Raw genomic sequence first — 18756 nt, 5'->3', positions numbered from 1 at the left:
AGTCTCTGCCACCGCTATTTTTTGATTGACGTTAGCGAGCTCTGACTTAATATCATGTAGCTGCTGTTTTATATCTTTCTGGATCTCCCTTACCTCTTTAAAAATTTCGATCATATTTGCTGCTTCACCTGAACGAGGCCCAGCGTCCGCCTCACTAGCACATGGTCGGGTAGGAGAGCCGCTCGCTGCACTCCCCTCGGCCGCAGGCTCCGCAGTGTCGCTTTTTTTATTTCCATTCTTTTTCCCCATTCTTGCCCCTCTTTTCAGTTCAAATACTTTCAAAAAGTGCTATATTTAATGGGTTAATGGGGCTTAATACGCATTTTTCCGGAGGAGCTAGTGACTTAAGCTGCCATTCTCAATGATAACGTCACTGGAACCCCCCCCCCCCCCAAAACCTGGTCTTATTTGGAGATTGAGGACAGCTTTTGTCTCTGATTAATATCTTTTTACATGTAAGTGAGCTGCCCAGCATCTGGGCAGTCGTCACCAAGACTCCAAGCTCTAGGATTCCCTCACCTCATCTTTCTGCATCTCTTGGAGCTCATTTCCCAAGCCTGCTTTTCGACATTTTTTGTCTGAACTCCACTGGAAGTTGCTGAAGCAATGGGAATGTTTGGGAAATATCAACAAGTAAATAGACAACTCATGAACAGAAGTTCACTTATGATCCTGTAATGTGCTAAAGTGTAAAATTCCAAGAGAAACATCTTAATTAATGTAGGATTCAAGAAGTTGAAAATTATTTTAATAATGGACAATCATTGTTTTTTTCTTTCCAAGAGGATATCCATGGACTGATCTTTGTTCCCCTGGAAGGAACAGAAAATGCTGACAAAATTGCTGAACTGGAGTTTGGAAGAGGGTTTGGTTACCGAGAGGAACTGATGATTAACAAGCCGGATATTGGAAATGAATTATTGTCAGCAATTGTAAGTGATTTTGTAAAAGTCTAATGTCATCAGAAGAATTAGAAAATATCTGCAATAAACTATTTATTAATTTAGTCAATTGTGTTTTACAAGTGAATCTTTTTTAGAATCAGTGCGCAAATCAGGTATCTGAAAAGTATAACTTGTTTTCAAATTATGAACTACATTACTGAACATGTAGCTGGCTTAATGCCTGACTTATCATGCTAATTCAATATATGATATCTAAATGACAAATAACATCCAGATAAAACATAATCTGGACCCACAGTGTATATGAAATGCATCTACCTCTAGGTGTGTGCAGTGATATCAACAATGTGTTGTGCATCTCTTATATCATGTACTCCAAGTTAAATTGCGCATCTGAGAAATGTCATAAGTTTAAATAGGAAATTGAGGGTAGTTTCCATTAAAAGCTTTTTTGCCTGGTTGTGAGTTTCCTGGCATTTTATCTAGTCACACGACCTTTTGAGAACATCATGATTCCTGTCTGTCTGTCACACCTACAGAATTTGTTTGGACGGGCTCCTGTGCTGCATGGTGGGATGTTTTACTGCACCAAGGGGACTGTATGAACTGTCATATTAACTTATAATTTGTAACTTACAATTTGTACAGCATCATTAATGCAAAGAATATGAATTAGCATCCATTTGGCTTACTTTAAATTTATATGTTTATATATCATAGAGGCCTTGAAGCTAAAGTTAAGCTTCAATTGACATGCTTATATTCCTCATACATGATTTGAATCCATTGAAATAAGTGAATATAACAGGCATGCTCATGCATGTCATAAGAGGGAGAAAGTTAGAAAGAAGTGTGTGGGCAAGTTTTCTACACAACATTTGCAGGTATTGGGACCAGGCTGACAGGGCGTAATGGTGGAAATAGGTAACTTGGTAGCATTTAAGAGGCTGATAGATAGACACGTAGATGTTCATGGAATGGAGGGATGTAAACACACACAAGCAGAAAAGATTTAGTTAAGTTCGGCATTGTATTTAACACTGACACCATGCAAAGAGGAGCCCATTCCTGTGCTGTATTGTTCTATGTTCTATTTGACACGTATCCATACTAAAGCTGCTAACATGTCAACCTATTTCAAAGTTTCAAAGTCCATTTATTAACAAAGAATGTATAAATTATACGACGTTGAAATCTGTTTGGCTACACAGTCTCAAAACAAGAAACCTGAAAGAACCAATTTAAAATAAAGACTGACACCCAATGTACAGAGAAAGGGGGAGAAAACTCAAATTATACAAACAATAGAAGTGAGCAAGAACATTCTGAACCAAAATGAGTCCTTAGATCCGAACCCTGGAACAGCCCGGAATAGGCCCAATGCCTTGGTATCAGTTCATTATGTTAGCAGGCACAGAGCACAGAGGTTGGGGCAATTTTCATAGCCTCAGTGCCATGGAGAGAGGAGTGAACATCCCATCTATCTGGGTCAGAGTTTAAGTTGTCCAAACAGCGTATGGTACCCCGCACTAGGATGCACTAGGATTTGCTATCATCATCCTCTGAAAAATACATAAGCATCTTTTTTGAGGCTGACTCTAACTTTGTGTAATTATGCAGACCTCTGACACAGAGGATGAACCACAATTTTGCTTAATGTATCTACAGTTTGCATATCTTTTATTATGCCCTGGAATTAGAGCTGAATACTGCGTCTTCTAAAGAAAACCCACTACAATTTGTCCTTCACAGTGGTTAAGGAGCTTAATCTTTCTTCATTCACATCATAAATAAAAATAAAATAGAAAATATTTTAATCTTAAAAATGCTCCAACTAATGATTAATCTTTCTCACATATTTTCTTGCAGGACACAATTGCAGAGAGAAAATGCTGTAAAATAATTTGCAAGTGCTCAGGGCAATCAGGAAAAAGAGGAGATCGAGGAAAAAGAGGATCTTTGGTAAATCAAAAATTGTATGCTACTCAACAGAATATGGCTTCTTTATGTGGCTCTGATAGTTTGTTGATTAAATGGCTGAACTTCTGAACATTAAACATTATTGTGTCCCTTAACCAATGGAAGTTGGGATGTACAATGTCAATTAAATTTCACTAGTTTCAAAGATTAAAATCTCATTAATGGTAAATTCACTTTTCTGTGTAAATGAAGGGAGTTCCTCCCTGATCCACCAGCAGACACACCTTATGGTGCCGTATTCTGGCACCTCCAGAATAATTGGAAAAGCCTTCCTTGACAATCTGGACAAACTGCATATTTACAATGATTTACTGTGTTAGAATTTCTGGACATTTCCTGACAGAACTCTGCAAGTTACATGCTGATAAGTGAGCCAAAATGCAGGTCGTGTGTCTAAAGCAATTCTTTAGTTCTTTAACATGGTATTGTCTCTTTAACTTTTATGATACAGAATCAGGACAATTGCAGACTTGTATCAGTTAATTTGGTTGGTAAAGTGGCTCAGATTAAGATTTGATCTGAAGTCTTGATTCAGGGTCATGCAAAACAATCCTGTCTGATTAAAACATTATTTGAGCTAACACTGAAGCTTCCAGTATCTAATTTTAGCATGCTTGATAATTGTTTTTGCCATGATCTAATTTCAGGGGCAAAAAGGTCAAAAAGGATTTCAAGGATATGAAGGTGAAGAGGGAAAAGAGGTAAGTCTGATGCAATATAGCAAGTTTTTTCAAGAGTGATGTTTTGTACATGAATAATTTAAATGCTTAGATATGATAGAGGTGGAGGTATTAAAGGGCGTGACATGTCAATACTAGTCAGGGAAAATGTAAAGGTGGTGCTCAGACAGAACAGGCTGGAGGACTTACCTACTGAGGCTTTATGGGTGGAACTGATGAAAAATGAAGGGATGACTACATTGATGGGATTATATTATAGACCACTCCATACTCAATGGGATTTAGAGGAGCAAATTTGCAGAGACATCACAGACAGTTGCAAGAAAAATACAGTTGTGACAGTGGGTGAAGCTGTTTCTCACAACTACTGGACTATACCTCTTCCCAAACTGTTACTTGTAAAAAATGCCATCCCCTTCACTCAATTCCTCTGTCTCCATGGTATCTGTCCTTGGGATGAGTCTTTACATTCCAGAACTAATGAGATATCCTCCTTCTTAAAAGAAAGTGGTTTTCCTTCCTCCACCATCCACACTGCCCTCACCCACATCTCTTTCATTTCCTGCATGTCTGTCCTCACCCCTTCACTCACCACCCCTCCAGGGATAGAGTTCCTCTTGTCCTCAACTACCACCCCACTGGCCTCGGTGTCCAGCACGTAATTCTCCATAACTTCTACCATCTCCAATGGGATCCAACCACCAAACACATCTTTCCTTCCCTCTCACTTTCTGCTTTCTGCATGGATTGCTCCCTACAAGAGTACCTGGTCCATTTGGCCCTCCCCACTGATCTCCCTCTCGGTACTTAACCTTGCAAGCGAAACAGGTGCCACACCTGACCCTACACCTCTTCCCTCACTACTGTTAAGGGCCCCAAACATACCCTCCAAGTGAGGCGACACTTCAGCTGTGAGTCTGTTGTGGTCATCTACTGTATCTGGTGCTCCCAGTATGGCCTCCTGTAGTTTGGTGAGACCCAACATAGATTGAGAGACCACTTCACCGATCACCTATGCACCGTTGGCCACGATAAGTGGGATCTTCCGGTGACTACCCATTCCCATTTTGACAAGTCAGTCCATGGTCTCCTCTACCACCGTGATGAGGCCACACTCAGGTTGGGGGAACAACACCTTATATTCCATCGGGCTTGTCTCCAACTTGATGGCATGAACATCAATTTCTCAGACTTCCAGTAATTGCCCTCCTTCTCCATTCCCCATTCCTGTTTTCCTCTCTCACCTTATCTCCTTACCTGCCCATCACCTCCTTCTGGTTCTCCTTCCCCTTCCCTTTCTTCCATGGCCTTCTGCCCTCTCCTATCAGATACCCCTTTCTCCACCACGTTATTTATTTCACTGATGGACTTCCCAGCTCTTTACTTCACCTCAACCCCTCTCCTGGTTTCACCCATCATCTACTACATTAAACTTCTTCCTCCCTCCCCCATCTTCTTACTCTGAGGTCTTGTCTCTTTTCTCCCCACTTCAGATGAAAGGTCTTGGCCCAAAGCATTGACAGTTTAATCTTTTCCAGATATGCTGCTTGGCCTGCTGAGTTCCTCTAGCATTTTGTGTTTATTACACAGATTTTCTCTTGCTTGTTAGAAAAGTAGCTCTGAAATTTTGAAAGGTAGAGCAGGCTTGAATAGTGAGTTGGATTGTTCTTTACCTATCGCTTGCAATACAAACAAAGTTGATACAAATGTATTTCTATTCAAGCCTTTGCCTTCATACTTCCTTTGTGTTTTCACTTTGGTGAGTGGCAAATGAAAGTATTTCAGACAAAATACAAGGAAGGAATTTTGAAGCTTAAGGACAGTGTCTACTATGATGTTTATGTTGTGATATGGCCTTTTCACTGTCACCAATAATCTGTGTTCCGGCTCTTTAGGGTAGAAGGGGAGGTCCAGGTATTACTGGAGCTCGAGGAGAAGATGGATGCCAAGGTCCCAATGGCCACAAGGTATGTGGTTTAATTGGATGAATTTGCATCTTGGCTCGGTTTAAAACTCCAGGATTAACTTAATATTCATTGTTTTTCAGGGATCAAGAGGGCATAGAGGACAGAAGGTAAATATGCTTTCAGGCTTAACCAATTTTCCATCCAAATTTTGCAATTACTTTATAGAATGCCTATTTATCTGTTAGGCATATGTTGTGTATGTGGCCTGGTTACACATCTATGTTATTAATAAAAATGCTGGAGACGGGAGCTAAGTTTCATGGTTCTTTACTGGACCCACTCCCAAATGACAATGTTCTGATCATTTGTGCAATTCAGCACAATATTCAGAAATGCTTTCATTTTTGCTCTGATTCAGTTTGTGGAATTTAAATCCTTCAGCAATGACCAGTGGTGTGGGATTTAAATGCTGTTGGAGAGTGTCTACTATTTGCTTGAACGTTTTGTCAGCTAGCTGTTCACGGGTTAACAAGCTCCGTAGCAGCCCATATGTTTTTTAATCCCATAGCACTGAGTAAGATATTGGCTTTCTTTTCATCATTAACACCGTTAGCATCACAATATAAATCGACTCTTTCAATGTAAGTTACCCAGTTTTCAATACTACCATCAAATACTGTAATGGTTCCAATCATCGCTATCTTTATTATGTTAATTTAATCCATTTTTCCTTGTTTTCTTTTTAGCTAGCTCCTTGCATTCACTTCATATTCCCCTTAACTCACATGACCTTTTTGATAGCGCTAACAGCGTACTCTGCCTAGATGCGTGTGTCGCTCCTTTCCTCACTTCTCCTCCGAGTGCCGTTATCAACTGAAACATAGCGTTCCGATAAGATGTAGGTTCATAATTCTCGTCGCCAATTTGTTGTGTAGGTGCCTTGGTTACGTAACTATGTTATTAATAAAAAAGCTGGAGACGGGAGCTAAGTTTCATGGTTCTTTATTGGTAGAGTCCAAACTTGACGCGCACATACAGATTAATACACACCTAATAGCGCATGCAACGTGTTACTACAACATAAATTAGTCCCTTTTTATAATGTAGGCTATATGGTACCGCATATTTCACTGAAGGACTAATGTTCTCTTGACAGGGTGACACGGCTGCCGGTGGTTTGGATGGAATAGATGGAGAGGAGGTATGTGAAGATTCAAGATACTTTTTGTACTGCTGTTTCCAGCATTTCCCCACAACTGGGTTAGATTCGGCTGTAGGACTGAAGGGCCACATTGCCACTGGAATGCCTATCAAACCTGCATGCCTTTAAATCTGTCAGTTATCAGGAAGTTTTTACATAATCGCATCAAATTGCACGCTTTGCATTTTAAACGCCTTTCATACTATTTTAATTTGGTTCAGGGTAAAGACTTCTCTTTTGTAATTTTCTGCTTTTTCCTGCACTGGAGGTCTCAAGGCACAGAACCCATTGGTTTTGTTTACATACCCACTTCCCATTAAAATGAATGCTCCAAATGTAAAAGTGATGGGATTCTTTGTAGGTTGTTGTCTTAATCTACTGTTTGCACATGGCTTTTTTGACAAAGGAAGAAAGGCCTGACTTTATAAACTTCTTTTCACAGTCTCAGGATTTAGCAAATACTTCCATAATGCAGACAATCTTGTATTGTAGGAAATACAGGGGGCAATTCCTCCATAGTAGGATCCCACAAACTGTAATGAGATGTTGACCAGAGAAACTTATTTGGGGATGCTGATCAAAGATAAATGTTGATCAGATCAGCTGATTGTTTGTCCAGTCTCCTCCTGCAAAGTGGTTTCTTGGGATTTATTTCAACCAGAAGATGGCACCTTTGACAGTACAGAGCATACTTAGAGCAGAACAGGGATGTGAACCTAGATTTTTGTGTTCAAGTCTTTAAATGGGATTTGAGAAATCATCTTCAACCCTGAGAGCAGAATGGAAACCTTGAGCCACAACCAATATTGATGGAAAACCACAGACAGTAATATTGATAGTAGATTTTCCCAATTTGCAGTAGCAATCTGACAAGAAGTTATTTTGTATTTTGCTGGTTTTATTACTGAGTTAATCTCTCAGGAATGTCCAAATGAAATTATAGAAAAAGATCATGTGGGAGTTCAAAGTGTGTGGGAGTTTTTAAAATTTCTCAGTTACTATCTAATCCTTAATGAATATCCCAAAAATAATTTAACAAGTCACTAACATTTATGAGAATATCTTTTAATTGATTATAAAGTTTTCTGCATTGAAATAGTAGCTACACTTCATAGCTGTAATGTGCTTTTGTGTAATTTGAAATTGCAAGCAAATGTTATATGAATGTAGTAGCATGATTGATTTTCTGTTTCATTTTGATCTCATGCAATAAATGTTTTTTGTAAATGAATCCAATATATTATCTTTCAGGGAGATCCTGGAATTCTTGGAGTCGATGGAGAAAAAGGGGCTGATGGAAATACTGTAAAAACATTTTTTGGATCAGATTTTATTGAATTTAGAATATACACAAAAGACATTAAATGCAGTCTGCAACTAAACAACATTAAATAACAAATATGATTATTTCATCCTCCATTATAAACAGACTATTAATAATCAAAACCCATTTGCCTTCCAGTTATTTGTTCATTTATGGTTAAGTTCATTTTAGGATTAAGCATGTGGTGTCCTGAGTTGGCTTTCGCGTTGATTTTAAAAGCTTGACTATGATTTCCCTGCTTTTTATACTTCAGAGTGCATTTATAAAGCTAGCAATTCCACTCTTTAACAATCTTGTTTCTGTGTTCCTCTTTATGAGTATCCCAATTTCTGAGTGTTGATCAGCCAAGTTATGTATACCTGTTCAATTACTAAAAATAGTATAAGCAGAGTACACAAAGACCCATAGAGAGATCTGCATCCAGTAGCTTTCAGAAAATTTCATCTGATATTTCTCAGTGTTCTCATTTTAATCTGTCACATATACTCTTCAGGGAAGCAAAGGCATTCGAGGACCTAAAGGTGACCGTGGAGAACCAGGTCTACAAGGGGACACAGTAAGTAGATAAATCATCATTATACATTATGTATATTTGCTAAATCATTTTAAACAGATAGCACCATACTTTTATATGCACAACCATCCTGTTGTAGCTTTTTTAATCATTCCATTGATCAGCACTTGCTTATACATAGTGAATTTTGTAACAAGCTGGATGCTGAATATTCATTTTGACTTGACCAGTCGGCTACCACTTCAGATTAGATCATAATTCAAGTATCCTGGTCACATTTAGTTGCTAATTTCCCATTTCTGTGATGGATTAAGTTCTATCTTTCTCTTAATATTCTTTTCTTGTAAACCTTGTATATTCTTCCTGTGACCACATGATTTCATCCCACATTCTAAAGAGATGTTATTAGGTTGATTGGGTTCTGTTGGCCCTTGTGTACATAATTTAGCAGGAGAATCAATGAGATGATGGGCATGTGAGAGAATATTGGTTACAGCAAAGTAAGACGGGGGACAACCAGTCTGATGGGAACACTCCAAGTGCTAGCATAAGCCTACCAAACCAACATGAATATTTGCAAAGTACAATTAGAGTTTAGGAAGTCAATAGTGGTCCAATTACATGTGATTCATTCCAAAGATAGTGGTACCACCAGCATGGTTAGCATTCACTTGTTATCCACTTCCTCTTGTCAGAGCGATCACAAAATGCTTTCTGGAACGGTGTAATGAAGCTGGTCCAATATCCACAGGAATTCCACAAATCTGACACTGTGTGACAATGGAGTGTTGAAATATTATATAACTTGAAAGGGAACTGGAAACTGATACTAGTTCCTCTTTTCTGCTGGCCTTCTCCCTCCAGGAGGAGGAGTTTCCAGTTTGGCCAGTGCAACATTCAGTATGCATTGCAGCCGCTGTCATCTAGTTGTAGAATGAGTGAATATTTAAGCCATTTCTTTTCGAATATACTACTCTACCTCAGATGCTCTAGGCCCTTTAGAAGTGAGCAAGGTTACGAGAATACTCCATCACAGACGCCGGCCCCCTAGGCCTGAGTCGATGTAGTAGTACTCCATCACCGACTTCAGTTTTCCCTTGGGACTGATAGAAGGGTCTCTCATCATAAGATGCTCAGCCCTGATCTGTTCTTGCAGCATTTATGGTCCTGCTATACTTCAAACTTTCTGGTAAAATGCTGTGGACTCTAAAAGGTGAAAGTAGCTGAATACAAGTGAAACTAAATATTATAAATCATCTGATAAAAGTCTTTTTAATCCCCAGAACAATGGTTGTGCAGTGTAACATTAAGGGCCCTAGTTGTATGAAAGAATTACTTTAACCTAAACCTATTGTCATAAGAATAAGGGAAATTCAATAACTTTTATTTTTCCCCATGGCTGATATAGCTTCCTATTGACTTCCCTTGCAATTATGAAAGACAAAGATCTTCACTTAGATCTATTACATGTACTTTTTCCTTCCAATATTTTTTATTAGTTTCTACATAGAAGAATAAAGAGTACAAGAAAGTGTATAAAACGTCAATTTTTTTAAAAAAAACTACCAATTGCATATCTGTTCATAATAACAATCTCATTACCCAGTGTTCATATAAGTTAATCAAAAGTTATACTGAACTATACTAATTGATTACAAAAAAAAGAACCTAACGCCTACCAAGACTGAAGCTGTTCATTAAGGAGAAAAGAAGGTAAAATACCTTCTTGTATAATAAAAATTAATATTAGCCAACATCTGAGTTTAAACAACACATTGAAGGTTTTGAAAATAATTTGGAAAAGGTCCTTACAATGTTTGAAACACTTGACGAGATTCAGAAATTGAGCAACAAAACTTCTCTAAATCTAAGCATGACATAACCTCGCATAACCATTCAGCATGAGAAAGAGGAAAAACATCTTTGCATTTAAACAAAAGCGTCCTCCTAGCTATAAGAGAGCTAAAGGCCAAAATATGTAAATGAGATGCCCTCATAATATCTTGTTCTGCAACAGTACTAAATAGGTCCGTCAGACGGTTAGGCTTAAAATTGTCTTTAGAAAGTAAGGAAAAAGTTTGAAAAAAGTTCCTTCCGATATTTTTCAAAATTCATACAAGTCCAAAACATATGAATTAGTGAAGCTTCTCCATTATTACATCTGTCACAGTAGGGAAATAAATCTGAATAAAAACGAGATAGCTTATCCTTAGTCATGTGAGCTCTATGTACCATCTTAAATTGTATGAGGGAATGACAAGCATATAGCATTGAAGTATTAACCAGTTTACAAATTTCATTCCAAGTTTCCTCATATATTGATGTCTGTAAATCTGGTTCCCAGAGATTCTTAATTTTGTCTGAAGGAACATTCCTTGTCTCCAGCAACATACCATAAATATTAGATATTGAACCATTATGAAAAGCTGTCAAACTAAAATTTATGTCTAGTAAGTTCTTAACTGAGCTTATAGGAAATGTGCATAATTTAGATCTTAAAAAAATCTCTGATTTGTAAATATCTAAAAAAGTGAGTTTTGGGTAAGCTATATTTAGCTGACAATTGCTCAAATGAAAAAAGATTTCCTCCAACAAACAGATCCCCAAAACATTTAATACCCAACCTGTCCCATTCTTTAAAAACTAAATCAGTCATGATAGATAGATAGATAGATAGATAGATAGATACTTTATTCATCCCCATGGGGAAATTCAACTTTTTTCCAATGTCCCATACACTTGTTGTAGCAAAACTAATTACATACATACAAGGGTTTAAAAAAATTAGAATAAATAGGACTTGAAAGGGGAAATCTCAATAAACCAAAGTGTTTTATAAATTGTATCCAGATCCTCAGAGTATGTTTAACTATTAAATTATCAGTTAGTTTACTTACAGATAAAGGAAGTGAGGATCCAAGAAGAGAAATAACAGAAAATTTATTAACAGAGTTAGCTTCTAAAGAAGCCCATCCCGGACAGTCTACACGATTAATATAATATAGCCAAAGCATAAGATATCGTATATTAACTGCCCAGTAATAAAACCTAAATTAGGTAGGGCTAAACCTCCAGACTTTTTAGATTTGTGAAGATGAACTTTATTTAAATGAGGTCATTTATTTTTCCATATATAAGAGGATAAATTAGAAGCAAGAGAGTCAAAAAAGGATTTAGGAATAAAAATGGGTAATGCCTGAAAAAGATATATAAATTTTGGTAGACTGTGGTGAACTACATATACCTGTCTGGACACGCCCCTCTGCTGACTGCTCCTGTGGCTCCTCCCACAGACCCCTGTATAAAGGCGGTTGGAGGCACTGCTCCCCCCTCAGTCTCCAGGATGTTGTGTGGTGGTTTCTTGCAGCTAATAAAAGCCTATCGTTTGCCTCCCGTCTCCTAGAGTTATTGATGGTGCATCAATTTTATTAGCTGCAATTTTAAAACATGGAGAGCATTTTACGACTGGATAAATTGGACATTGATCCTCGAGCTCCCAAAGCAGCTATTGCCTTTGAACTCTGGCTTGCATGCTTCCAATTGTACCTGGAAGAGATTCGCGTGACTGAGCCTGTTATCATGCACAGAGTTCTCCTCTCCAGGGTCAGTCCGCGGGTGTACTCCCTTATCAGAGACCTGCCGACCTACCAAGGGGCACTGGACGCCCTCAAAAGACAGTACCTGTGGCAGCAGCAGGCCGGAGAGTCGAGTGCTGAGTTTGTCCGGGCCCTACAGACACTTGTGCGGGCCTGCGACTGCAGGAGATCGTTATGGGGATCAGGTCAGTGTACGTGCGCCAGCGGCTGCTGGAAAACGCCGATCTTACCTTACAGTCAGCGATCGAGCTGGCTGACACATTGGAGGCTGCTCTGCACAATGCTGATGCTGTCCAGCCGCGCGATCTCCCGCCGGTCCCATGGACGCTGCAGACCCCACAACCCTCCGGCGAATTGACCACGGCTGCTGCCAGTTGTCAGTCCACGAACTCCCCGAAACCAACCACAGCTGCTGCCAGTCGCAAGTTCGTGTAGTGTTACTTCTGCGGACTCGAAAAGCACCCCCGAAAACGCTGCCCAGCCCGAGAAGCTACCTGCTCCAGCTGCCGAAAGAAGGGCCACTTCGCCAAGGCCTGTAAGTCTAAACCACAAGCGGGGTCGAACAGCACTACATGTGAGGCATGGGGGTCACCATCTTGGTCGCCGCCATCTTGCCTGCCCGCCTCGTGCGAGTCATGGGGGTGGCCATCTTTGTCGGCGCCACCTTGCCCCGCCTCCGACCCACGGGTGCTTACTGGTCACCAAGATGGCGGTTCAACTCTGACCTCCGTAACCCTCGACCAATGTGCTCCACACCAGCTTGCAAGGTCAATGATGGACATCCTGGTGGAGGGGCAGAGGACTAGCTGCTTGTTTGACACGGGCAGCACTGAGAGTTTTATTCACCTGGACACAGTGCAACGCTGCGGACTTGTGACACAGCCGGTAAGCCAGAGGGTCACCATGGCTTCTGGATCGCATTCCACAGACATCCGGGGGGGTTGTATAGTGACATTGGTGGTGCTGGGCACAGAATATCGGGACTTTGCGTTACTGGTCATGACTCAACTGTGTGCCCCTGTGCTATTGGGGCTCGACATCCAGAGCCACCTGAAAAGTGTGACAATGAATTATGACGGGCCACTCCCACAAATCACTTTCAGAAATCCTGTTTTGTGGGGTTTCGTCATATACCCCGCTACTGACCACACACACCCACCGACCCGCACATCCAACCCAGCACCATGCCAACAGCCACGCTACTGACACCACTTGCAGCCTCTCCACCCTCAAGATCCCTCCCCCATCGCTGTTCGCCAACCTGACCCCCGACTGTAAACCTGTGGCAACTAAAAGCAGGAGGTACAGCGTGAGGGACAGGGCCTTCATTCAGTCGGAGGTGCAGCGGCTGCTCAGGGAGGGGATCATTGAGCCAAGCACAAGCCCTTGGAGGGCCCAGGTGGTTGTTGTTCGGACCGGGCAGAAAAATAGGATGGTCGTAGACTATAGCCAGATCATCAATAGGTTCACGCAGCTTGATGCATACCCCCTACCCCGCATCGCAGATATGGTCAATCAGATAGCTCAGTACAAGGTGTACTCGACCATAGACCTGAAATCTGCTTACCATCAGTTCCCCATCCACCCGGAGGACCGCCCCTACACTGCCATTGAGGCGGGCGGCAGGCTCTATCACTTCCTGTGCGTCCCCTTCGGTGTCACGAATGGTGTCTCTGTCTTCCAGAGGGAAATGGACCGGATGGTGGACCAGTGCCAACTGAAAGCCACGTTCCAATATCTGGATAACATCACCATCTGTGGTCACAACTGGCAGGATCACGACACTAACCTCCAACGATTTTTCCAAGTGGCCAAAGCTCTTAACCTTACTTATAACAGGGACAAGTGTGTGTTTGGAATGACCCGACATGCTCTTCTTGGGTATGTCGTGGAGAACGGGGTCATTGGCCCTGACCCCGACCGTATGCGCCCCCTGTTGGAACTTCCTCTTCCCACCACCCTCAGAGCCCTCAAAAGGTGCCTGGGCTTCTTTTCCTATTATGCCCAATGGGTCCCTCATTACGCAGACAAGGCCCGCCCCCTGGTCAAGTCCACCACATTTCCCCTCTCTGCCAAGGCCCGCGTGACCTTCAGCCGCATTAAAGGGGACATTGCCAAAGCAACGATGCATGTGGTGGACGAGACTATTCCCTTCCAAGTAGAGAGTGATGCCTCCGACTTCGCGCTGGCTGCTACCCTCAATCAGGCAGGAAGGCCAGTAGCATTCTTCTCTCGTACCCTTCAGGGCCCTGAAATTCGGCACTCCGCGGTGGAGAACGAAGCCCAGGCCATAGTGGAAGCTATTAGGCACTGGAGGCACTATCTCGCCGGCAAAAAGTTCACCTTGCTGACCGACTAGCGCTCAGTTGCGTTCATGTTTAGCAACCAACAGCGGGGCAAAATCAAAAATGATAAAATTTTGTGGTGGAGAATGGAACTCTCCACCTACAACTATGATATCCTGTACCGGCCTGGAAGGCTCAATGAGCCCCCTGATGCCCTATTCCGGGGAGCGTGTGCCAGTGCACAGCTCAACCAGCTATACGCCCTCCATGCACATCTTTGCCACCCGGGGGTCACCCGATTTTACCATTTCGTGAAAGCCCGGAACCTGCCTTACTCCCTTGAGGAAATTAGGACAATGACCAGGGATTGCCAAGTCTGCACTGAGTGCAAACCACACTTTTACCATCTTGAAAAGGCACAACTTATCAAGGCCACCCGCCCCTTTGAGTGACTGAGTGTTGACTTTAAGGGCCCCCTTCCCTCCACCGACCGCAATGTCTACTTTCTCAACATAATCGACGAGTACTCGCGGTTCCCCTTTGCCATCCCCTGCCCCGATACCACTGTCACGTCCGTCATAAAAGCCCTGCGCCAGCTCTTCACTCTGTTTGGATATCCCAGCTTTATCTACAGTGATAGAGGGTCATCCTTTATGAGTGACGAGCTGCGCCAGTACCTGCTGGCTAGGGGCATTGCTACTAGTAGGACCACGAGCTATAATCCCTGGGGAAATGGACAGGTGGAGAGGGAGAATGCCACTGTGTGGAAGGCCACACTCTTAGCCCTTAAGTCCAAGGGATTGCCGGTCTCTCGCTGGCAGGAGGTCCTCCCCGAGGTGCTCCACTCCATCCGCTCCCTGTTATGTACGTCCACCAATGTCACTCTTTTCTTTTCCCAGGAAGTCTGCTTCTGGGACCACCCTACCGGTTTGGCTGATGTCCCCAGGGCCAGTGCTGCTCCGGAAACATGTGAGGAGCAATAAATACTCCCCGATGGTCGAGAGGGTTCACCTACTTCATGCGAACCCCCAGTATGCCTATGTGGTCTTACCTGATGGGCGGGAGGACATGGTCTCTGTTCACAACCTGGCACCCGCAGGAGCACCAGACCCCTACCCTAAACACTCCACGGTGACTATGAACCCCGTACCCACCGAGGTGTATACCCACGAGACACCGCGCACACCAAGCCCTACACAGACCCCTCACGACACTCCCATACCGAGCGCCTCGCACACGCATGAGGGATTACTGACGCCTAATGGGCTGACACCTCCAGTCAGGCCGGAGTCAGCACAACCACTGTCACCGGTGCAATCACCACCGGTGCTACGTAGATCGCAGCGACAGATTCGACCGCCTGATAGACTTAACCTGTAAATATACTTGTAAGAAACTTCGCCCCATGGGGACTCTCTTTTAAGACAAGGGGGGTGGGGGGTGAATGTGGTGAACTACATATACCTGTCTGGACATGCCCCTCTGCTGACTGCTCCTGTGGCTCCTCCCACAGACCCCTGTATAAAGGTGGTTGAAGGCACTGCTCCTCCCTCAGTCTCCAGGATGTTGTGTGGTGGTTTCTTGCAGCTAATAAAAGCCTATCATTTGCATCCCATCTCCAAGAGTTATTGATGGTGCATCATAGACTATTCATTTTAATAGAATTAATTCATCCAATCAATGATACTGAAAGAGGTGACCAATTTAATAAGAACCTTTTTACATGATTCAGTATAGTAACAAAATTTTCTTTAAACAGGTCTTTGTAATTCTTAGTGACTGTTACACCCAAATAAGAAAATTGATTCCTTACAACTTTAAAAGGAAGATTAGTATTAATTGATAACAAATTATTTAAAGGAAATAATTCACTCTTATGTAGGTTCAATTTATATCCTGAAAAGTGGCTAAAATAGGAAAGTAAAGAAAGTACACAAGGTAATGAGGTCTCAACATCAGAGATAAACAGCAATATATTATCAGCGTAAAGCAAAATTTTGTGAGTAATACCTCTCCTTAAAATACCATGGATATCATTAGATTCTCGAAAAGCAATGACAAGAGGTTCTAAAGCTAGATCAAAGAGCAAAAAGCCTTGTCTAGTTCCGCAATGAAGTTTAAATGGTTTGGATTTTTGAAAATTAGTAACAACCCGAGCAGAAGGAGATAGATAAAGTAATTTAATCCATTGATTAAAATCTGGTCCAAAATTAGATTTTTCTAAGGTTTTAAATAAATAATTCCATTCAACCCGATTGAAGGCCTTCTCAGCATCGAAGGATATCACACATTCCAATATCTCCTGGGTGGGAGAGTAAATAACATTTAATACACGGCGCATATTAAAATGGGAATGTCACTTTTTAATAAATCCGGTCTGAACATCAGAAATAATAGAAGGTAGAATATTTTCAATCCTATGAGCCAGAACTTTAGAAAGGATTTTCATATTAACATTGAGTTGTGAAATTGGCCTATATGAAGAGCATTCAGTTGGGTTCTTGTTCTTCTATAGGATAAGTGAAATAGAGGTTACATAGAAAGATTGAGGCAAGCTATCCAATTTGAAAGAATCCAAAAAGAAAGACTAAGTGTAACTGTGGTATAATTAATAAAGAAAAAATCTTATAAAATTCTCTAGAAAATCCATCTGGATCCGTAGCCTTCCCCAAGTGTAATGAACGTATAGCCTCTGCAATTTCCTCATAAGAAATGGGTGGAGCCATCTGTTTACAATTATCTGCAGAAAGTGCAGGGATATTTAATTGATGTAGAAAATTATTCATTACAGTATTATCTTTAGGGGAATCAGAACTGTAAAATTTTGAATAGAATTCTCTAATCTCTATTTCAGAGTGATCAGTTGTCCTATCACATTAGTTTTGCAAATTTCTTTAATTAGTTGTTTAACTACAGAAGTTTTTAGTTGGTTGGCCAATACTTCACCTGATTTATCTCTGTGAATGTAAAATGGAGTTTTATCTTTAAGAAGTTGAGTTTCAATTGGATATGTTAACAAAAGATCATATTTAGTTTTAACTTCAACACGTCTTTTATATAAAACAGGGTCTGGAGCTATAGCATATTTTTGATGTAATTGTTTCAATTGATTGGCTAATTCAATTCTTCCTTTATTAGCTTTATTCTTAACACTCGCAGTGTAAGAAATAATTTGTCCTCTCTTATAGGCCTTGAAAGTATCCCATGCAATAAGATTAGAAGTCTCTTCCTTATTATTCTCTTCAAAAAACAAAATAATATGCCTCTCTAGAAATTTTAAGAATTCCTTATCAGATAACAAAGTTGTATTAAAATGCCAAATTTTGTTTATTTGAGGAAGACCAGGGAGATTTAAAGATAGAAATACAGGAGCATGATCTGAAACAGCAATCTCTTTATATTCACAGGAACGAACTGATGAAATCATTTGACTATCAATAAAAAGATAATCAATCCTGGAATATGTATGATGAACATGGGAAAAAAACGAGTACCCCTATCTAAAGGATATAAGAAACGCCAAACATCAACAATACCACATTTCAATAAAAATGATTGAATAAACTAAACTGATTTATTAAGAGGCACTGGTTTAGAAGATGATCGGTCTAAAATTGGGTCTAGCCAGCAGTTAAAATCTCCTCCCATCACCAAAGAATAAAGACTCAGATCTGGTAAAAACAGAGAAAAAAACATGCAAAGAATCCGGGATCATCTACATTTGAGGCATACGTGTTGGCAAATACTATTAATTTATTATCTAGTTTTTCTGAAACTATAACAAAGCACCCATTAGTATCAGACACTACTTTATTTTGGACAAAGGGAAGTGTATTATCTGTAAGAATTGAAATTCCTCTAGATTTGACCTGAAAAGATGAATGAAACCAAAGTCCATTCCAATGGCTAAAAAATCACAGATGATCACATTTGCGTACGTGCGTTTCTTGTAAAAAAATAATAGGGACCTTAAATTTCTTAATATAAGCAGAAATCTTATTGGAATTTTTTTAACAAGGGTTTTAACCTGTCCCTTGGCTATCTAGTTTGACTGAGAATCTCATTTGAATGCTGAAGCATAAAGATTTTTTAAAATTTGAAAGCTAACTGCTTAGCCTGTTTTTTCATGAAGATATAAGATTAAATGTTTAATGTCTTTCTGTATGAATAATGGTATCTTTTACTTCTGGTAAACCTTTGTAACTAACTTCCTTTTCTTTAATACTGTATTTTTGATATACAAGAATTGAATTTCTTGTTTGGATATTGTTTAGCGTGGGTTGGAATATATTTTAACCCTTTAAATAATGCTAAAAATGGACCAAACTATTAATTTACTCAGTTCTAACGTGAAAGTGTTAAAT

The 18756-nt window shown here is 40.6% G+C and overlaps 1 protein-coding gene across 1 annotated transcript in view; it reads left to right on the top strand.

The window, feature by feature from the left end:
• LOC140713932 (collagen alpha-6(VI) chain-like) overlaps positions 1-18756 on the top strand; it is a 133571-nt gene that overhangs the window by 56725 nt on the left and 58090 nt on the right. The window contains exons 12-19 of the mRNA XM_073024629.1: positions 784-932; positions 2775-2867; positions 3533-3586; positions 5461-5532; positions 5613-5639; positions 6629-6673; positions 7925-7978; positions 8491-8553. Coding sequence (XP_072880730.1) covers positions 784-932; positions 2775-2867; positions 3533-3586; positions 5461-5532; positions 5613-5639; positions 6629-6673; positions 7925-7978; positions 8491-8553 — 557 coding nt within the window. The remainder of the gene's footprint in view (positions 1-783; positions 933-2774; positions 2868-3532; positions 3587-5460; positions 5533-5612; positions 5640-6628; positions 6674-7924; positions 7979-8490; positions 8554-18756) is intronic.

The sequence above is a fragment of the Hemitrygon akajei genome, chromosome 20 (assembly GCF_048418815.1).
Source record: "Hemitrygon akajei chromosome 20, sHemAka1.3, whole genome shotgun sequence".
NCBI lineage: Eukaryota > Metazoa > Chordata > Chondrichthyes > Myliobatiformes > Dasyatidae > Hemitrygon > Hemitrygon akajei.
The sequence above is the reverse complement of the archived record's forward strand: the minus strand, read 5'-3'. Positions and strand labels throughout refer to the sequence as shown.